Source organism: Podarcis erhardii, assembly GCF_964252035.2.
Source record: "Podarcis erhardii genome assembly, chromosome: 2".
Taxonomy (NCBI): Eukaryota; Metazoa; Chordata; class Lepidosauria; order Squamata; family Lacertidae; genus Podarcis; species Podarcis erhardii.
In genome coordinates this window covers 19258457-19281144 of record NC_138498.1, presented here as the reverse complement: position 1 = coordinate 19281144, position 22688 = coordinate 19258457, and the positions used below count along the sequence as shown (strand labels likewise).

The following is a 22688-nucleotide window of genomic DNA, read 5'->3' as shown; positions in this document are numbered from 1 at the left end:
GAAGTCCAAGGATGTTTATGAAATGATGATATCTGAAATTGATATGTTTTTATATATATTTATTGTCAAACAAAATTTAATAAATATTTTTTGCCATTGCAATCTATGCCTTCCTAACTGCCAGCACAAAGATGGCATCAGCTAGCAGAAGAGTTGGACAGCAAAGGATATTTTATTTTAGGCACCTGCTAAGTAAAATGTTTATTGCTAAGTGTACACTTCATTAAAATTGTGTGCGCCTTTGCTTTGTTTTTCAGAGAAATATTAATTTGTCATGCTTCACTTTTCCCTCCCTCTGTAGAACAGGGGTTGGCAACCTGTGGCCACCGAGATGTTGCTACATTCCCAGCTCCCATCAGCACAGCCAATGTTGGGAGCTGAAGTCCAAAAATATCTGGACAGGTCACAACCAGGTTGTGTCCTGGTTTCCACCCAAAACACACAGACAGAGCCTCCGGCCTGTCGCATAAGAAATAGACCTTTGTTAAGGAAAGTAATGGCACAGGCTCAGCAACAATGCTCAGGAGTCACGATTCAGAAATTCAGGAGCAGGGCAAGTAGTTCAGAACTGGGCAGAAGTAACCAAAGTGTCCCAACAAGTTTCTCCACGCCCCTGCCAAACCTTTAACGACGACACGGGGTGACTCACTTGTTAGACTCTCTTCCCTTGGGGGAATGTTGGACTTACAAGTGTGAGCTCTATCGGGGTGGGGCTGTCCTCATCTGCCTGGTTTTGGGCGGCATGACCATGCCCTCTAGTTCAGTCACTGCTGCCAGATGTTCAGTATCCCCTCTCAACTGATCAAGACCTTTCCCCAGTTCTCACTGAGGTGATTGATTGATTGATTGATTGACTGATTGAATTTATATACGTCCTACACCTGGAGGTCTCAGGGCGGTTCACAGAAAAGATCACAATATATAAAATCAAAATAAAAACAATAACCCAATACCCCCCCCAAAGAGCCACATTTTAAAAGGGTATAGGATGTCGATCAGGTCAACCAAAGGCCTGGTTAAAAAGGAACCAGGTGTATAAAGGTGTATAATGATGGTGCCAGGCGAACTTCCCTGGGGAAGCCACTGCAGAGAAGGCCCCGTTCTCGTGTTGCCACCCTCTGGACCTCTCAAGGAGGAGGCACACGGAGGGCCTCAGAAGATGATCTCAGGGTCTGGGTAGGTTCATATGGAAAGAGGCGATCCTTGAGGTATTGCGGTCCTAAGCCGTTATCTAATCTGCAGAAGGATTGGAGGCGAGAGCTGGTATCTCTGCTTCCCTCTCCAAACTAGGGTAGTCAGGGTGGAGAAGAAGAAGAAGAAGAAGAAGAGGAGGAGGAGTTTGGATTTGATATCCCGCTTTATCACTCCCCTTCAGGAGTCTCAAAGCGGCTAACATTCTCATTTCCCTTCCTCCCCCACAACAAACACTCTGGCTTTCACACTGGAGAGGGCAGACCATCTTTCCTCTAACCCTGGTTCCTACCCTCCAGCCCTCTGCCCTCATTTCTTCCTATTCCTCCTCCATCTGACCCCATGAATCCAAGCCCAACCCTGACGGCATTGTGGGGCTCATGAAAGGTTGCCTGCCCCTGTTTTGAAACAACAGTGTCTGAACATTACAGAGTTATGAGCAATGATAACCGCTTCCAGAATTCTGCAGTGGCTCCTGCTATTCTTACTGCCTCTTGTGGTAAGAGCACTGCTTATCCGTTAAGCATTCCCATTCTCTCCCTTACCTCTTAATTTGGTCTAGCTTGTTAAACAAAGCTACGGAAGCTATGGCAACGTAGCTTAAACCGAAGCTCACGCACCTAGCAATGAGAAGCCTGCAAATAAGCTGCTTCCCACACCCAAGGGAAGACACTGCATTTTGTTGCATGGGGGGGGGGGAGAGGTGGCTATAGTGACTTTATATACAACCATCAACTTTTCAAATGTCTTAGTCCATACAAGAGAGGGTAGACAGAAGATTCTGGCAAAATGGGCACTAGTCTACGAAAGCTAGGGATGTGGGTGGCACTGTGGGTTAAACCACAGAGCCTAGGACTTGCCGATCAGAAGGCCGGCGGTTCAAATCGCCGCAACGGGGTGAGCTCCCGTTGTTTGGTCCCTGCTCTTGCCAACCTAGCAGTTCAAAAGCACGTCAAAGTGCAAGTAGATAAATAGGTACTGCTCCAGTGGGAAGGTAAACGGTGTTTCCATGCACTGCTCTGGTTCACCAGAAGCGGCTTAGTCCCGCTGGCCACATGACCCGGAAGCTGTACGCTGGCTCCCTCGGCCAATAAAGCGAGATGAGCACCGCAACCCCAGAGTCGGCCACAAATGGACTTAATGGTCAGGGGTCCCTTTACCTTTACCTACGAAAGCTTACAGCACAGTTAATCTGGCAGCCTAAGGTGCCATTTTATGGATGTTTATAGTTGCTAGGAGAGGATATATTTATTAGATATTATCCTTCCTTCCTCATGTTTGTGAGTCCAGCAGAGTGCCATCCCTTTGCAGCTTTAAAGGGAAGCTTAGATAGGCTAGTTTTAGCCTTTGAGCTTAAGTAATCCAGGATGCTTTAAGGCAGACTGGATTCTCCTGGTGTTTCCCCCTTTCCTCCCCCTTAAAAAAATATTCACAAAAACAACCTTGTAAAAGCTAAAAGTAACCTTTACCCACTCAGAATGCTCGCTGATGAGTAAAAGATAATGGCAGTTTTGTTCAGGCAAGCTTAAAATGGCAATCCAGTTACAAAGACACACTTTAGTCTGGTTTGAAATGGGGTTCTGAATTGTTCTACATTGCTGGAATGAGGTGAAAGAGCAAAGAGGAAGTGCTCAGCCAGGTGAAGATGATGAATGGCTACAGACAGTGGGTGTGGCTCTCGGAGTCCTCTCTAGCAAAACTTACAGGAAAACTCTGTGAGCTTCAGCTCCTATCATGTGCCTATCTAGCAATCAAGCATGCATTGTTGGTTTGATTGCTTTGTAAATATCACACAGCCTTAAGTCTCTTCGTTGTTTTCATTCACTGACTGTCCCTTCAAGGTGTGTCAGAAGCCCACCAAAATAAAACTTTGGCAGATAACAAAGCGCTGACTGGCGATTTATTCATGGGAGAAAAGACTCAGGAAGCCACAGCAGCCCACAAGTCAACGTTCACAAATAGGCACCGAAAATTTGTTTGCTATTGGACTGGGCATGTATAAAGGATATATTTTGGTGTTAAAAGACCAATGCTGGAGGTGAGCTGCAAAGAAAAGGACACCTGGTCACCTGGGGTCAATTCAGGCTCACTCCAGGTGACCAATTTCAGACTGCACTGAGTATCTCAGAAACATTTTTCCTTTGCCTCACGTTCGCTCAAGATCACACCTCTGCTTCAAGGAAACAGAAGACGACTGGTCAGGAAGTTTGACAATAATCTTATAACCATACCATCCACACTTCAAGGACAAGGACAGCTGCAGAGATGTCCCATGCAGCTTTAGTCACTGCTAATTCTGAAGCCACCATCATCTGACCAGTTCAGAAAGCACTATATAATCTCAACATTTTCATCACAAGTTGCTCTTCTCAACCTTTTGCCTTTCACTTGCTTTGCACGCGTTGAACAATACTGCTCCCTAGAATAGGCACAATTACGGAACGGGTGTTTGCATTCCATATCAGCAGTTTTCTATTTCAATAACCGAATTCTTAATTCCGAAGCACAAATACTAGAATTACCTGAATTGCTATATTTATTTTCACCCTTTGAACATCTCACTGATTGCTATTTTCTTTTCCTTTTGACAAACCGCACACTGGATGCATGGCACAACCCACAATTAGCCAAACATTTTTCTTGAGAGAGAGAGAGAGAGAGAGAGAGAGAGAGAGAGAGAGAGAAATGGGGGAAAAACATTTAAGACTCACACTCTGCTTCTAGAATGGCACGGACAGATTTAGTAAGTTCCTTAGCTTCTGCTGCAAGAGATGCTGGCAGAGTGCGTCCATTCCGTCCCAGGCGTGCGATGAGTGTTTTCGAGGAGAATGTGGCTTTGCTGTCACTGAAGGAGACACACACAAAATGGCCATGTTATAGTTGCAACACTGCAGCATTCTTGCACATGGCATTGAATGCATGATCATTTTCAGCTATAACTATGCTGCAACGGAAGTCAAGAGAGTGAGTTAGAAGAATGCACTGTTCTGAGCCTTCAACATAGCTTTTTATTTTTAACTAGGAAACTGCTAATGGTGTGTGTGTGTGTGTGTGTGTGTGTGTGAAGGCCAAACCACTCAGTATGAGTACTGAAGGGCAGGCTTTACATCACTGCATCACTGTCATCAAGCACAGTGCTTTACTATTTTCCATCTGTCAGTGAATGGCAGCAATTATATGGAAGTACGCTCCCAGTACGCTTCTGAGCACAATTCAAAGTGTTGGCCCAGAATACCTGAAGGAGAGTCTCCACCCCAGTGGTTCAGCCCAGACACTGAGGTCCACCTCCAAGGGCCTTCTGGCGGTTCCCTCACTGCGAGAAGTGAAGTTACAGGCATAGGGCCTTCTCGGTAGTGGTGCCCTCCCTGTGGAATGCCCTCCCATCAGTCGTCAAGGAGATAAAGAACGACACAACTTTTAGAAGATATCTGAAGGCAGCCCTGTATTGGGAAGTTTTTAATGTTTGACATTTCATTATGTTTCTATATGTGATGGAAGCCACACAGAATGTGATGGAACCCAGGCAGATCATTGCGATATAATAACAATAGCAATAATAAAGAAAGCAAAGAGACATTGATTCCTTCCATCGGACTACACAAATACATTCTGGTCCTTTGGAATGGGCCCCTAGAAGCACTCACTCTTGGCTGAATCCCTTCCAACTGGCATTTGGAGTTGTAATGAGTTTCTATGGCCATTCGGTATTTGGCGGCCATTCTTTTGGGTATGTCCTGAACACAAACAGGGAGGGCAGCTAAATCCAATGAACCCTGGCTATTTAGAACCTTCTGGTTGGTGTTTTTTTTTGGGGGGGGGGAGAGGGGGAGAAAAAGGGCCACAGCCCGGTGGCATGAACATGCTTTGCATCCCAAGGGCCATAGGTCCATTCATTGCAAATTTATTCATTTATGTTATTCCGCGATTCAGATGTCTGCTCCAAAAGCGGCTTGCATCAATTTAAAGCGTGAGAAAGGAGGGGAGGTGGGGGCATCCTGCAATCTGACTTTACAAAGACGCACATGAGTTGGGAAGTTGTGAGAGACCCTAGTGGTGCAGGATGTCCTTCAACTTCCCTGGAAGACTTGCCCTCACAACCATCTTTGGACATCCCTCATTTCCTTGAAGTCTCAACATGGGAAGAACCCATGATGCCAGCGCCCCTCCAGCCTGAAGAGGTCATATTGCCTTCCTTCAGACTCCAGCTCAGAGCTCATAGCAAAACCTGGCTGCCACCATACCACCGCCCCTAAAACTGGCAGGGCTCCTTTAAGAGTAGAGGATCCACTCAACAAGAGTGGGCCTAGCTGCTAAGAGGAAGCTGCTGTCCTGCTTAAGCCTCAGGCTGGTTTGATTTGTTTTCTGAGCGACAGTCAAGCAACTAGCCAAAGCAGCTTTGGGAGCTCTCCAAGGTGCTACTTGTCCTGCTGATCTTTTGGGCATGGACTTCTGCTTTGCCTCACCTTCCTTTGATATGGTCTCAATTCTGCTAGGCTTGACTTACTGAAGAAATGAACCTAAGCTGCCAGTTCTCGTAGTAGACCAGTATAAACTAAACAGCACATAAGCGGCACACAAAACAAAACAAAACCATTCTACGTTCTAAATCTTATATTAATAATCCAAAAATTGAGAGAGCTATGTACAAGATCTAGTAAATGAATAAATGCTTAAGTCAAGAAAGAACTTAGCATATGAAGTTGAATGTTTATAAATATATCAAAACCAAAAAAAAACCAACCCCCCCCCCAAATATTAATATATCAAAACCGTGAGAGATTTTACTGAAGAAGCCCGAGACTCTTCATGCGCGAAACAGGTGACAAACGGCAGCACCCTGTCTAACTCTTGTGCGTAACATCACCGACACTTCGTTTGATCAAACTTATCCTCGTTGATATCTAACCCTTGAGCACAACATCGCCAACACTTTGTTTGATCAAACTTACCTTTGTTGATATCTACAGGAGCCTGGCTAAAGGAACTTTAAAGACTGAATCTTCCTTTTGGACACAATTTGAATGAGTTTTCTGTTTGTGGCTTCTGTAGTAGATCTTGTACATAGCTCTCTCAATTTTTGGATCATTAATATAAGATTTAGAACGTAGAATGGTTTGGTAGCGTTTTGTGTGCCGCTTATGTGCTGCTTACTTTATACCGGTCTAGGCTTGACTTACTGGCTACAAAACTGGGGCTATTGACTTGGGGTTCCTGTCATCTATGCTTAGCAGCTCCCCACTCCATTTGTCCACTGGCTGGAGCACTGCCTGGAATGGAACAAAGATTGCCTGCAAGCATTCTTCCAACTCTTAGGTTTCTATTAATACGTGGTGAGCGGTCATTAATGGGTTTTTTAAACCCCAAACTGGTGGCTTTATTTGTAATTCCAACGTTCCTGAAAAGGAACAGGTGTTAGCTCAGGCACCCCAACCTGCAGCCCTCCAGATGTTTTGGGACTACAACTCCCATGATCCCTAGCTAACAGGACCAGTGGTCAGGGATGATGGGAATTGTAGTCTAAAACATCTGAAGGCCCGAAGGTTGGGGACGCCTGTGTTAGCTAGACTCAAAACTGAGAACTGGGGTCAAGCACCCCCTCTACTACAGCCTCAGTTGTGCGGCTGTGGGCAAGTCACTGTTTCCCAGCCTCATTTTACTCTGGGTTTTAAAAAAAAGCACGACTAATTGTCCTGCCACACAGGACATTCTTAGTATTAATGCAATAAAGATGATAAAAGTCATGCAAACCGAAAGCGCTACAAGAGGTGACTAGCAGAAATAGTAATTGTAAGATTCAGGAAGTGTTTCGGTATGTATTTATATTTATTTATAAATATTTATTACGTACTTAGGATAATTTCACTAAACAAGCTGCAGTGGCACATACCAATCTTAGGTTTTCTCACCTTAAATTGGTCAATGAAGTAGAGGTATCCAACAGCACTTCCGGCAAAACCTGTTGGCAGATAGTTAAGAAATACGGTTTCAGAAAGTTTGCTACAGCATCATCTTTTTCTCTGCTTAATAGGTTGCTAAACGTGAAACACTGAGACTTGTGTACCTTGCACTTAAGATGAGCTTTGCCCTATTGGCTGAAATTCACATCTGACTCGAATTGGTAGCAAAGTTGTTGTTCATCCTAATGGTTGCTGGATTTTCAAGTTGCTTTCTTGAAGATGAGTAGCCTGATCCTACAAGGGCCTGGAATCAACTGCTGCATCAACACAAGCTAGGCGGCATTCAGCTTCTAGCTGACATTCTCTGCCCACATCACATTATACTTGTGGCTTGAATCTAAACCAGTGGCAAGCAGATTTCTGGCTTGTTGGATCTACCGTATTTTTCGTTCTATAGGACGCACCTTGTTTTAGAGGGGGAGAACAAGAAAAAAAAAATCTCCCCCTCTCTGCTCAGCGCCCCTTCAGCTAAGCGGCAGGAGAAATGGAGCCCCTTCCATTTCTCCTCCCACTTCGCTGAAGGGGCGCTGCGCAGCTCTCCCTCTCTGCTGAAGCCAGGAGAGTCTTGCTCTCCCGGCTTCAGCAAAAGGAACCCGAAGCCTTCAGAGCGCAGCGCGAGTTCCCGCTGCGCTCCAAAGACTTCAGGTGGCTATCCCTGAAGCCTGGAGAGGGGTCCGTGCGCACAGACCCCTCTTGCTCTCCAGGCTTCCGTGAAAGCAACGCGTAGCCTCCGGAGCATGGCGGGAGCGTTCCCTCTGTGCTTCAGAGGCTTTGCATTGCTATCGCTGAAGCCAAGGAGCCTGCATTCGCTCCATAGGACGCACACACATTTCCCCTTAATTTTTGGAGGGGGAAAAGTGCGTCCTATAGAGCGAAAAATACGGTACTTTTCTTTTCTTTATTGCTAGAAACCCAAGGGCTTCATGTCAGAGTCAGGTGCAAAAGGCATATAATTCAATAATTTTGCTCCTCGGTGCACATCCTTCAGCTGGCTTTCAGTATCAGAGCTGGACTGAGCGTCATCTCACACAAGAGTCCACTCATTGTATTTATTTCTTTCAACAGCCAAATTCGTCTGGGGAAAAGTCATTTGGTTCCTTTTGTTAAATAGCTGGGAGATGGAGCTACTGAAAGCGACCCAGAGATCTACTAGTAGATTTTGCTTTGAAATCTTTAATGTAATTAAGTAACTTTTAAACACACCACACTACCTATGTTTATGTTCTGGCTGTCCTTCAATAAAGCCCTCCTTTGCTCACCACAAAATTTCTGGCTACAGATTTACTACTTCTAAAGAGGCCCTGCCACAGCAGTTTGTTTTAAATCTGGACTTTGCAAACCACAGATGATGAATTCGTTCTTGACTTTTATTGTGTTTGGCTCCAACTGTCAGATCTGAGGTACGAAAAAAACAAAACAAACCGCACACCCAACAAAAAATGAATATAAATCAGCACGCCTTGCTCCTTTCAGGAGAAGGAAGTTGCCAAAAGTGCCTTTACCTCAACAAACTGCAGCAGCTTTTCAGTTGCCACCTCAAACAACTTCTTGGCAGTTTCGGATTTTCTCAGCTGGCAATCGAGCACTGTAATCCTCTTCCTTAAATCTTGGATGAAGTCCTGAGGAACAAGAAATTCAGGTAGGCCACCAAACCAGACGTACAGGAAGCGAGGTGTCGAGGAAAGGCCAGGAAAACTTTACACTAAGTCGGTGCCCAAGAGATGTTTTGGACTATAATTCCCAGCTAGCATAGTTCGAAGCATGTTATAGTTCTAAACATCCGGAGAGAAACAGTTTGGCAAAGTCTACTCTACAAGAATGAGTAGATGGGGGACTCCTTGTATCAAGATCTGGTCCAAATTGTGGGTACTGTACAAAGGGTGTGCGCGTTTTTAGGTTTGTGAGGGGACAAATGGGCTTGAAGTCTTTCAGGCCACTGGAAGAGAACATCAAAAGAGTAAATCACAATGTAATAAAGGAATGCTGAATGGTTTGGGTTGCGGACCTAGCATATAGAATAAGAGAACAAGAAGAACATATGTTTAAAGAAGATTGGAAAATGCTTATTGATTATATGGGGGGGGGGGATTGTGTACACATGAAAACCCTGGCAGCATTAAGCTAAATTCAACAGTGTGAACAAGTTTTGGTGGATGAAATAATGGAATACCGAATGGTTTAGTTTATGTAAAATACACAGGGATTTATGATTTGAAAAAAGGACCACGGAAAAAGAACAACGGAAGCCATGGATATTTTAAGGTTGTTTAAATCAATATTTTGAATTGTAAAACAGAAAATCTAATGAAAATTATACACAATAAATAAATAAATAAAAATCTGAAGTGGAAAAAAGAGAGTAAATCACGTGCCCTTAATGAGACCCAATTATTATCTCACAACTAACAGAATGCCTAAGACAGGCAGAAGGGAGAGGAAAAGGGGTCTGCATAGGACGGGGATGCCAGAGGTCATACTCTCTGTCAGGCATCCCCTAACTTGGCCCTCCAGCTGCTTTGGGACTACAATTCCCATCATCCCTGACCGCTGGTCCTGTTAGTTAGGGATGATGGGAGTTGTAGTCCCAAAGCATCTGGAGGGCTGAGTTTGGAGATCCCTGCCTGTGGTTTGCCCACAAAAGAATTGGGGGAATCCTTTACAGCATGTGTACAGCTACTCATTGACAGGCATGCCAGCCCTACCATGAGGCAGACTGAGCTGCTTGCCTCAGGTGGAGGATGCTGGGAGAAGGAGAGGTGTTGTTGGAGAGGTGCTGGGAGGACACAGCTGTGTGCGTGCACCTTAAGCTAGCCTGCTGGTGTCGGGTGCAATAGTGGCTGCTTTCCCCTTACTATCGTACTGGTGGCGGTCCCACCTAATCCTTCAAGCAGCAAAATGTCCATGGCTGGCCCCTGGATGCAGTTCAGTGCGTTTATAAGATGCAGAAAGAGGAAAATGGAATGTAACCGGGGATGCTATTGTCACGGGTATGCGCCTAAACTTGCCCATTGTCCCTGGGGACCACAGGGAAAAGAAGGCTTTGCTTTCCCACCCCAAATCATAATGTCCGTTACAGTGGTACCTTGATTTAAGAACAGCTTAGTTTATGAACGGGATGCAGGTGGTGCTGTGGGTTAAACCACAGAACCCAGGGCCTGCTGATCAGAAGGTCGGCAGTTCAAATCCCTGCGACGGGGTGAGCTCCCATTGCTCGGTCCCTGCTCCTGCCCACCTAGCAGTTCGAAAGCACATCAAAGTGCAAGTAGATAAATAGGTACCACTCTGGCAGGAAGGTTTCCGTGCACTGCTCCGGTTCGCCAGAAGCGGCTTAGTCATGCTGGCCACATGAGCTGGAAGCTGTACGCCGGCTCCCTCAGCCAGTAAAGCAAGATGAGCACCGCAACCCCAGAGTCCTCCGCGACTGGACCTAATGGTCAGGGGTCCCTTTACCTTTACCTAGTTTATGAACAACTTGGATTAAGAACACTGCAAACCCGGAAGTAGGTGTTTTGTGTTGTGAACTTTGCCTTGGAAGCAGAACATCTTCCCCGCTTCTATGGGAAAGCACGTCTTGGTTTAAGAACACTTTGGTTTAAGAACGGACTTCTGGAATGGATTAAGTTCGTGAACCAAGGTACCACTATATACTTTTTATTTGCCTTGCAAAACATGAGGAACCGAAGGAAACTGCCTCTGAGATATAGGTCTTTTTAAAATTAACCAAGTTCAGGTCTGTAACACGGTAAGTGAACATAGGAAAAAGTGTATTTCTCTTCCCATTAAACCAAATACACGTTTGGTTTAATGGGGGGCGGGATGAATGGGAAGCACAGCCTAGCAGGCATCGCAGAACTACAACTCCCATCAACCCCGGCCAGCATGGTCAATAGCCAGGGATTATGGGAGTTGGAGTGCAACGACCTATGAACCAGTTAGTCACCCTGATGTAGTCCATACTGCAAATGTTATAAATTTCCACACCTTTGGCTGCAGCTGGTGGGGAAAAGGAAAAGGCAGATAATGGCACATTAAGGATGTGAAGAAATGGATATCACGATACTGCTTTTGGTGGCATGCAGCAGTAACGTGTGTCGTTTCTCCCTGAAATTATGTATTACATGACAACACAGCAGCTGCATTTCCACTTTATATAATTTCCACTTCTTCCTCTTAAAAAAAATAAAAAGCCACAGGGCACACAACAAAGGGATGTAAGAAATCATGGTTTGATGGATGTAATAATGGAGGTGCAGTTTTCTGCTCTTCTGAACAGAAGCAGAAAGATATATATTTTGTACAAATAAATTTTACCTTTATTCCACGCATTATGTCAAATCTTTTATCAATGAAGCCACACACAGGGAAATTACTGTGACCTCAGAGAAAGTCAGCACAATGCAGGGGGTGATTAAAGGTGACTCATTCTCCCCAAACCTGCGCTATTTTAGCCACAGAGACTCTTTGCAGATGTGGAGTGAATATTTTCGAATTAATATTGATCGCCTCCATCTTGCCTTCTGCACCCAGTGTGTCAGAGGTGCATACGCTATACTGCAAGACAGGCTAGTTCACAAATCAGATACTCCCTGTGAAACTTAAAGTAAGGCCATCCTTGGGCACATATGGGAGTGCTAGTTTGTGTGAACACAGCATCTAGGAGCCCTTTCCCTCTCTTCCCACCCTTCAGCCCCACCTTTGAAGGTGACTTGGAAACTTCCAACTCATCCAGAATGTGGGAGCTAGGCTGGTGACTGGTAGCAGCCACTGGGACCATATAACACTGGTCCTAAAAAACCCTGAAGGACCAGGTATGCAACCTGGGAGTCAATTTGGACTCACAGCTGTCCATGGAGATGTAGGTCAATTCTGTATCCAGGGCAGCTGTCTCCCAGCTCCATCTGGTACGCAGGCTGAGACCCTATCTGCCTGCAGACTGTCTCGCCAGAGTGGTGCATGCTCTAGTTATCTCCTGCTTAGACTACTGCAATGTGCTCTACGTGGGGCTACCTTTGAAGGTCACCCAGAAACTACAACTAATCCAGAATGTGGCAGCTAGACTGGTGACTGGGAGTGGCCACTGGGACCATGTAACACAGGTCCTGAAAGACCTACACTGGCTCCCAGTATGTTTCTGAGCACAATACAAAGTGTTGCTGTTGACCTTTAAAGCCCTAAACGGCCTCGGGCCAGTATACCTGAAGGAGAGTCTCCACTTTCATTGTCCAGCCTGGAAACTGAGGTCCAGCTCCAAGGGCCTTCTACAGGGAACCAGGCAGGGGGCCTTCTCAGTAGTGGCACCCACCCTGTGGAATACCTTCCCATCAGATGTCAAGGAGATAAAGAACTACACAACTTTTAGAAGACATCTGAAGGCAGTCCTATTGAGGGAAGTTTTTAATGGTTGTTTTATTATGTTTTAAATATTTTATTGGGAGCTGCCTAGAGTGGCAGTCAAATGGGCAGCATGTAAATAATAATGTTGTTTTTGTTCATTTAAACAGGGCTCCTCAGAATTACAAATAAATGAACTGCCTCGCCACTGTAATGGACAGAGTTTGCTTTTCCTCGTACTGGTCCATGACATTCACTAACTTCTAAAGATAGGGCCTCAGCTGACAGTGGAGATATAACCTGTCCCTAGATGCTGTTCCAAGCCACTGGCATTGATTTAGAAGTGGACAGCTCCTGCAGATTTCGGGGGGGGGGGGGAGAGTTAATAAGGCACCCTTAATGATAGGAATTAAAGAACCTTTTAATGAGGGTGAAAGAGGAGAGCGCAAAATATGATCTGAAGCTTAACATCAAAAAAATGAAGATCATGGCCACTGGTCCCATCACCTCTTGGCAAATAGAAGGGGAAGAAATGGAGGCAGTGAGAGATTTTACTTTCTTGGGTTCCATGATTACTGCAGATGGTGACAGCAGTCACAAATTTAAAAGACGCCTGCTTCTTGGGAGAAAAGCAATGGCAAACCTAGACAGCATCTTAAAAAGCAGAGACATCACCTTGCCAACAAAGGTCCGTATAGTTAAAGCTATGGTTTTAGTGATGTATGGAAGTGAGAGCTGGACCATAAAGAAGGCTGATCGCCAAAGAATTGATGCCTTTGAATTATGGTGCTGGAGGAGACTCTTGTGAGTCCCATGGACTGCAAGAAGATCAAACCTATCCATTCTAAAGGAAATCAGCCCTGAGTGCTCACTGGAAGGACAGATCCTGAAGCTGACACTCCAATACTTTGGCCACCTCATGAGAAGAGAAGACTCCCTGGAAAAGACCCTGATGTTGGGAAAGATGGAGGGCACAAGGATAAGGGGATGGCAGAGGACGAGATGGTTGGACAGTGTTCTTGAAGCTACCAGCATGAATCTGACCAAACTGCGGGAGGCAGTGGAAGACAGGAGTGCCTTGCGTGCTCTGGTCCATAGGGTCATGAAGAGTCAGACACGACTAAACGACTAAACAACAACAACAACAACATGAGGACATGTGTCCTTCCAGATATTGCTGGACTCCCATTAGCTCAAGCAACCCTGGTCAGGGCATCGGTCCAGGAACACCAGGAGAGCCACAGATTCATCATCTAGTGGGCATTTACATGGGTGAACACGTCAGAACTTCTGCATCATCTCAATTGTGGCATTTCCTAGCGGAGTCTGTTCTGGCCATAGCAGAGGGCCCGTGACCTTGGTTCTTTATTCAGAATGATTTACTGCAAGGGAAAGCGGGCATATTTGTGGTACCTGCTCACGCTTTGAAAGCTGGCAGCTAAAGGCTACTGGGTTCAAAATACAGGACATACAAGGCATCCGTATCTTTCAGAGTTATATAAATGGGAATTGATAGTTATGTGTCTTCCAGCTATGTGCGGGTCTTTCAGGATATGGAAAGACCACTGGATACAGCAAATCTATTATTATGAACCTGCACCTTCACTAACCTAAATGAAAAGGCGGAAAAGAACGCTGGTTCCATACAGTAGTTGATGGTGCCTAGAAACTTTAGAGCACAATTCTTGTATATGTCTTACAGAGTTCATTCAGGCTCAGTGGTGCTGCCTTGTATTAACTTGCGCTTCCCTTGCTGGGCTCTGTTGAAAAGAGTTTCTCCATGAGAACCAAAAAGTGACCTCTCCAAACAACAAAATGACTATTCTTTTCTTATTTCTGCAGCCAGGATCTCCTGGGTGACACAGACAATTTAGGCAATTTAACACGCATGCGTACTCTGTCTGTTTCCCTCCCCCCCATCCCTTCTGCACGGCCCTGGCAACCCACGCTACACCACTGTTCAGGCTCACTCCATTAAGTGGCTATGGGATTGCAGCCTTGGTTTTCCATGTCTTGGAACACGCTCTTAAACTGAAATATTGTTCTATATTTATTATTCTGTATTTATTTATACCCCACCTTTTCCCCTGACAGAGACTCAAGGTGGCTTACAGATAAAAACGGCTAAGAACATAGAAAAATAATCATTATAAAACCATTAAACACTGATAGAATAACTTAAATCTTAAACTATAACGCTTTTATGCAACATATTAGTTAATAGGGAAACAAATGTGAAATCCCAGCAAGTTGTGGGCTCCACAATAATTAACCTTGAGCTGCGTCACATTGGCCAGCGACCACCCAAGCAAGGTTGTGGCTCAAGTTTTCCCCGACTAAAAAGAGTTCTCCGAAGAAGAGCGAGTTCATAGCTTTCGTTTCGCCCTCCCTCTGCTGCCTCCACAACACAATCTATTGAATAATACAAGACAAACAGTGACCTACTTTAGGAGAACAAAAGGAAGAAAAATGAAAGACGGGATACATGACAACAGCGAGGAAAAACCATGGCAACTCTCCGAGCTGCTCCCGAGGTGCTTACTTTATTTTGACCACAATGATCTCCGAGCTGAGCCCTCAGATCAGCAATTTCGACCTCAAGCAGGTGGATTACTTCCTCGTAGTCCAATTCCATGCCGCTAGCTTGCTTTTGCGCAGCTTCTGCAAGATGGATTCTACTACGCAGGCCTCTCGCCTCCTCCACCGATGCCTTGGCTTCCTGTAGGGGGAAAACCCCCAAATATTAAAAAAAACCACACCAACTTTACGGGGTGGGGTGGGGGCAATGAAGCAAAACTGTTTCTGAAGATGCAATTAAAAACGAATCTCTACTGAGAGCCAGTGTGGTGTGGTGGTTAAGAGTAATCTGGGGAACCGGGTTCACGTCTCCGCTCCTCCACATGCACATGGGTGACCTTGGGCTAGTCACACTTCTCTGAAGTCTCTCAGCCTCACTCAGCTCACAGAGTGTTTGTTGTGGGGGAGGAAGGGAAAGGAAAATGTTAGCCGCTTTGAGACTCCTTCGGGTAGTGATAAAGCTGGATATCAAATCCAAACTCTTCTTCTTCTTTAATAAATAGAAGGGTTTGGGATTTTTTTTAGCCAACATCTCCTGTTGTTAGCCTCCGGCTCCCATCAGCCCCAGTTTGCGTGGTCAGGGATACAGGGAGCTGTAGTGCAGCAGTGTTGGCCACCCATGATCTAATCAGCTTTGAAAAGCAGCTGGCAAGTCCCTTACGCACGGCATATTGCAATGCTGAAAACTGCATTGGCGGAAAGCGTGCCATGGGCTCACCCTTTGAAAACATGCGTGGGCAGAAACATGAATCAGCCAGATGCTGGCACATCTAGCCATGCTTTTGTTACGCCTTTGGCTTCAACCTTGCTCCCCGGCCACTTGCCTGGTGGAAAAAAAAGGGGGGGGGGAGGCCTGCCTGAGAGTTTCAGAAACATTCCTGTTTACACCTGGCATGACTGCACAACGCTCCAGGAATTCTCAGCAAGAACCTACAGGCTTGACCCAAAAATATCACAAGCAAGCCCCACTTGTGGTATTTATTAAAAATCAGGTGCAACAGCAACATGTGAATTCGGAACTGAGGATTTTTCAGGATCTTGTTTCAAGGAAAAACCTAAAGTTGAAGTTTTTTTTAAGATCTCATAAACAGAATTGGACTTGTAAAAGGGTAAAAGAGTATTGGGAAATGATCCATAATGAATAGAAAAAAAATGTTTTAAAGTACCTTTCCAAAAAACCCTGAGTCCTTTCTGTTGGGGATAATTCAGAAGGATATTCCCAGGTGTCAAAAAATGTTATTTATGTATGCCCCTACTGCGGCCCATGTTTCGTTAGCCCCAAAATGGAAAATGAGCGAGGTCCCAACCAAACAGGAATGGCAACTTAAGCTGATGGAATATGCACAGCTTGCAGACTTAACACAGAATAAGAGAACAAGAAGCACATATGTTTAAAGAAGATTGGAAAATGTTTATTGCATATATGGGAAATAACTGTGCACAGCTGAAAACACTGGCAGCATTAAGATAACATCAACAATGTAAATAAGTTTTGATGGTTGTAATAAGGGAATATTGAATGGTTTAGTTTTTGTAAAATATGCAGGGATTTATGGTATGTAAAATGAACCATGGAAAGAGAAGAAGGGAAGTCATTGATATCTTAAGGATGTATAAAGGAGTACATTAAATTGTAAAACAGAAAAATTAATTAAAAATTATATAGATATAATCAGGAGCAGCAGCAACATGTGAATTTGCAACTGAGGATTTTTCAGGATCTTGTTTCAAGGGCAATTTAAAAAATAATATTTTTTTGAAGATCTCATAAAGAGAATAAACCAACAGAGCATTACTGGTGTAGCATGGGAGTATAGATAAAGGTAAAGTTAAAGGGACCCCTGACCATTAGGTCCAGTCGTGGCCGACTCTGGAGTTGCGGCACTCATCTTGCTTTATTGGCCGAGGGAGCTGGCGTACAGCTTCCGGGTCATGTGGCCAGCATGACTAAGCCGCTTCTGGCAAACCAGAGGCAGAGCATGGAAACGCCGTTTACCTTCCCACTGGAGCGGTACCTATTTATCTACTTGCACTTTGACGTGCTTTCGAACTGCTAAGTTGGCAGGAGCAGGGACCGAGCAATGGGAGCTCACCCCCGCCAACCTTCTGATCAGCAAGCCCTAGGCTCTGTGGTTTAACCCACAGCGCCACCCTTGTCCCGGCAGTAGAGATACCATAGCATAATAGGAGGTAAGCAGCACGACAGCTGAGAGTTAAGAAGACATGGATGGTGGGTGTGGGGAAACAGGGTTTCCAGATTCAGAAAAGGAAGAGAAAGCTTAGACCTCTCACAGCAGGATGAATGGGAGGGTCTCATGCTGCTATTGAAAAGTACAGGGACCCTCCCCTCCCCTGCATTTCGATATCCCAAAGAAAAGCAAGTGGAAAGATGTTGATGCAGGATGAAAAACTTGCAAATTGAAATCAAAATATGGTCCCGTCAGGCAGATTGTGGTTAAAGCTGGAAGTGAAAACGTTGAGGACTGCTGACACACTGAAACTGGCAAGTCCTGCTCTGGTCAATGAACTGGCCCTGCCAAGTCATTGAGAGGAAATACGAAATTACAGGAACCACAGCTCTATGCAGCAGCTAGGGAAACACTGAACTGAGAACCGCAAGGATGAAAAGTGCTAAATCACGGTTGCCACTGTCACATCGCTGGTGCCCTCCTGAGAAGAAAAAGGAAAATTCCGCAACAACTCTGACTTGGCGGACGGTTTCGCTTACTTGTTTGGCAATTTGCAGCTCTTCGGCCAGCTGTTTTCTCCTATGTTCGGACTCGGCCAACTCTTCCTGTCAATGCAAAAGAGAGAAGCATTAGTTAAGCAGTAAGAATTCCAAGGCTCTTTGAATGAAGGAAATCCGAATGTCATCATGAGTGTCACTTGTTGCTACAATGAACTCCATAAGCAGCTGCCAGCCAACGATTTGAGTCGAACAGGCATTTCCCTATAGACTTCATTCACAGAGTTCAGTATGGTGTGCAGGCTCATTTTATACAAGAATATCCTCTGTGTTGCCTCTTCTTTCTCAATAAACTGGATGCACCTTTCTCTCTCTCCATTGGTTTATAGGTAAGTGATCTTGTAGGATCTCACAGAGTTCCTTGGCAATGTCTCTTTAAAACATTTCCTTATCTTAGCCACTCTGAACACCTTTTTTTGCCATTATTTCTGACTGTGCAATTTGGTTGAGATTCGAAGAATGTACAGAACATTCCCCCCCCTCAAAAAAAATCATATACTGGCAGATTTTGTAGCCGCCCCTCCCCAAAACAGCTATCTATTTAACCCTATTACGTTATAACCCAAAACTGATCAAGAGTTTTACTTTTAAGGAAAAGCAGCATTTCTCTCTATATTTCTATCTCATTTGAAGTATCAGAAATAAAGAACTTCTACTGGTCTGTCTCTTAAGGGGACCAATTAGGACCTTTTAGAAAACAGATTTGCTCCTTTGTTGTCCCAGACTGCTGACCTCATACTACTAGAGCATATTTCAGCCAAATCTCTGAATTCTTACTGAGTTTTTGCCAGTTTTATTGCAGAGTCAGAACACCCAGGAGGGAGGGCAAGACAATCTCTACCACTGCTTCCAAGATAACAGAGTGGGGGTTATCATTTTGCTGTTTTGATAATTTACTTGTTATTAAAGGTAAAGGGACCCCTGACCATTAGGTCCAGTCATGACCAACTCTGGGGTTGTGGTGCTCATCTCGTTTTATTGGCCGAGGGAGCCGGCGTACAGCTTCCGGGTCATCTGGCCAGCATGACTAAGCCGCTTCTGGCAAACCAGACCAGTGCACGGAAACGCCGTTTACCTTCCTGCCGGAGCGGTACCTATTTACCTACTTGCACTTTGACGTGCTTTCAAACTGCTAGGTGGGCAGGAGCTGGGACCGAGCAACGGGAGCTCACCCTGTTGCGGGGATTCAAACCGCCAACCTTCTGATTGGCAAGTCCTAGGCTCTGTGGTTTAACCCACCGCGCCACCCGCGTCCTTACAAAACACTCTGTGAGGTGAGTGGGGCTAAGAGACTTCAGAGAAGGAATGGCTAATACAACCATTGAAAGAAGTTTGTAACCAAATTTTGGAGGGGAAAAAGGCTCCCGAATCGTGGAAAGAAGCATTTATCTCACTTATACCGAAGACAGAAACTGAGAAACATCAAGTTAAGAACTACCGCCCTATATCACTTTTAAATGTGGATTATAAAATTTTTGCAGACATTTTAGCAAAAAGATTTAAAAAAGTGTTGTTAGAGGAGATTCATAAGGACCAAACAGGCTTTCTCCCAGGGAGACATATGTCAGATAATGTAAGGAACATTATAGATATTTTGGAACTATTGGAGACTGATATAAATAGAAAAGCAGTTTTGATTTTTGTGGACGCGGAGAAAGCCTTTGACAATATTTCTTGGAGCTTTATGAAGAGGAATCTCCATGGGATGGGGGTAGGCCAAAATTTTGAAAACGGTATAGGTGCAATATACTCTGAGCAAAAAGCTAAATTAATTGTGAATGGTGTGGTTATGGACGAGATCCCAATAGAAAAAGGGACACGACAGGGTTGCCCAATATCCCCTCTATTGTTTATATCGGTCCTGGAGGTGTTGTTGAATATGATTAGAAGGGACCAGCTGGTTGAAGGAATACACCTCGGAGCTAAACAATATAAGCTAAGAGCATTTGCAGATGACCTAGTTTTGACTTTGCAGCAGCCAGAAGCCAGCACAAAAAGAGTTTTCGAAGTAATTGAAATATTTGGTCAAGTGGCTGGTTTTAAATTAAATAAACAGAAGACAAAGGTGCTGGAAAAAAATCTAACGATGGGGGAAAAAGATAGTTTTCAAAGGGAAACTGGTTTGGAAATAACAAAAAAAGTGAAATATCTGGGGGTGAATTTAACATCTAAAAATGTGAATTTGTTCAAAGACAATTATGAGAAATGTTGGCTGGAAGTTAAGAAAGATTTTGACATATGGTCTAGGTTGAGACTATCCTTGTTAGGCCGAATTGCCGTTATTAAGATGAATGTATTGCCGAGATTGTTGTTTTTGTTCCAGACATTGCAAGTTCTAGATAGGATGGACTGTTTCAAGAAGTGGCAGAAAGATATATCCAAATTTGTCTGGCAGGGCAAAAAGCCCAGAATAAAATTCAAGATTTTAACTGATGCAAAAGATAGGGGGGGGGGGTTTGCTCTGCCGGACTTAAGACTTTACTATGAAGCAGCAGCTTTCTGCTGGTTGAAGCAATGGCTACTTCTTGAAGACACAGACATTTTAGACTTGGAAGGGTATGATAACAATTTTGGCTGGCATGCATATTTATGGTATGACAAGGCAAAGGTTTATAAGGGCTTTAAAAATCATATTGTCAGGAAAGCTTTGTATAATGTTTGGAATCGATATAAGGATCTGTTGGAAAATAAAACACCCAGATGGTTGTCACCAATGGAAGCTAGAGCGGTGAAAAAACTTAACATGGATTCTAATTGGCCAAAATATTGTGAAATTATAGAATATGACGGTGAAAAAGTTAAATTACAGAGCTTTGAGAAACTAAAATCCAAAGTTCGAGACTGGTTACATTATTATCAGATAAATGAGACTTTTAAGCAGGACAGGAAACTAGGATTTCAGAAGGAGAGGTCAAAACTGGAAACAGAATTGTTAGAGACCAATACTAAGAATTTGTCTAAAATGTATAATTTGTTGCTGAAATGGAATACACAGGATGAAACGGTTAAATCAGCTATGATCAAATGGGCACAAGACTTAGGTTATGATATTATGTTCGCTGACTGGGAACAGTTATGGACCACAGGCCTTAAATTTACGGCATGTAGTGCCTTGAAAGAAAACATAATGAAAATGATCTATAGGTGGTACATGACTCCAGTCAAGCTTGCAAAGATATACCATTTGCCCAATAATAAATGCTGGAAATGTAACGAATGTGAAGGAACTTTCTATCATCTTTGGTGGACCTGCCCAAGGGTTAAAGCCTACTGGGAAATGATCTATAATGAAATTAAGAAAATCCTTAAGTGGACATTTGTAAAGAAACCGGAGGCTTTTCTCTTGGGCATGGTCGGCCAACTGGTACCAAAGAAAGATAGGACCTTTTTCATGTATGCAACTACAGCAGCAAGAATTCTCCTGGCAAAGTATTGGAAGATGCAAGAATTACCTACTCTGGAAGAATGGCAGACGAAGGTGACTGAATTTATGGGACTGGCAGAGATGACCGGCAGAATCCGTGATCAGAGGAGAGAGACAGTGGAAGAGGATTGGAAAAAATTTAAAATATATCTTAAGAACTGTTGCAAAATCTCAGACTGATAAAATGTCAAGGGGTAAGAAACAGAGAACTATAGCTGTAAATATTTAAGTTAAGAGAATCTTGAGGGAAATTAAATATAGAAATGGAATGAAGGATTGCTAAAAAAAATTGAAACAAGGGTGCAGTGAAGGGGAGGCATGGGGAAGTCATGTGTTGTTTATGAATGTTTTTATTTGTGTGTTTTTTGTTTATGAAAATTAATAAAAATTATTTAAAAAAATAATAATAAGAGACTTCAGAGAAGTGTGACTAGCCCAAGTTCACCCAGCAGCTGCATGTGGAGGAGAGACGCGAACCCGGTTCCCCAGATTACGAGTCTACCGCTCTTAACCACTACACCACACTGGTTTTCTTACTTGTTATTATCCTGTATTTAATTCTGTGAACTGCCCTGAGATCTTTTGATGAAAGGTGGTATATAAAACTAATAAATAAAATACTAATAATAAGAGAGTGGTCTTTCAGAATGAAGGCATTGGCCAGCTATGATCTAGAATAATAGAATTAAAGAATTGTAGCACTGGAAAGGACCCTAAGGGTCATCTATAGTCCAACCCCCTGAGATACAGGAACCTCAGCTAAAGCATCCATGACAGATGGCCATCCAACCTCTGCTTAAAAACCTCCAAGGAAGAAGAGTCCGCAACCTCCTGAGGGAGACTGTTCCACTGCCCAACAGCTCTTACTGTCAGAAGCTTTTTGCTGTATGTTTAGTCAGAATCTCCTTTCTTGTAACTTAAAGCCATTGGTTCAAGTCCTACCCACCGAAGCAGGAGAAAGCAAGGTTGTTCCCTCTTCCATGTGAGTGACAGCCCTTGAGATATCTGAAGGTGGCTATCATATCTCATGTACAGTATGAAGTCTTATTCGCTAATGTGGCGTTTGCCTCCTAGGATGGGTTATAAGGAAAGGGTTAAAATAGGTGTGACGTGATTGGCCAGTGAGAATGCAAGGGGGGAATAAAAATTAGAGTGGGAGGTTTTGAAAGTCAGTTGAGGTTTGGGAGTTGAAGAAGGAAGAGGGAGGTTTAGGTGTGGGTTGGTCGAGTTGTATTGTGAGAGAGTGAGAGGAATTGTTAGGTGGAGTCAGATAGAAAGTTGGGAATAATCAGTTTGAAGTTGTTAGGAACTAAGATTAAGAAACTGTCAAGGAAAACTAACTGAAACCATAAGCTTGTTCCTGCATTTAAAAAGAAACTTGATTATTTGTTTATGTTAACAACTGACTGGACTCTGTGTGTCCCCGTCAAATACGGGGTGGTGGCAGCGGAAAAAGCAATTG

The 22688-nt window shown here is 44.1% G+C and overlaps 1 protein-coding gene across 1 annotated transcript in view; it reads right to left on the bottom strand.

Moving 5' to 3' along the window:
* The window catches only part of STXBP4 (syntaxin binding protein 4), a 136031-nt gene that overhangs the window by 64925 nt on the left and 48418 nt on the right, over nucleotides 1-22688 (bottom strand). The window contains exons 12-16 of the mRNA XM_081849703.1: nucleotides 17785-17850; nucleotides 15022-15198; nucleotides 8651-8767; nucleotides 7098-7147; nucleotides 3903-4036 (exon numbers count right to left, since the gene is read on the bottom strand). Of these exons, the coding sequence (XP_081705829.1) occupies nucleotides 3903-4036; nucleotides 7098-7147; nucleotides 8651-8767; nucleotides 15022-15198; nucleotides 17785-17850 (544 nt within the window). The remainder of the gene's footprint in view (nucleotides 1-3902; nucleotides 4037-7097; nucleotides 7148-8650; nucleotides 8768-15021; nucleotides 15199-17784; nucleotides 17851-22688) is intronic.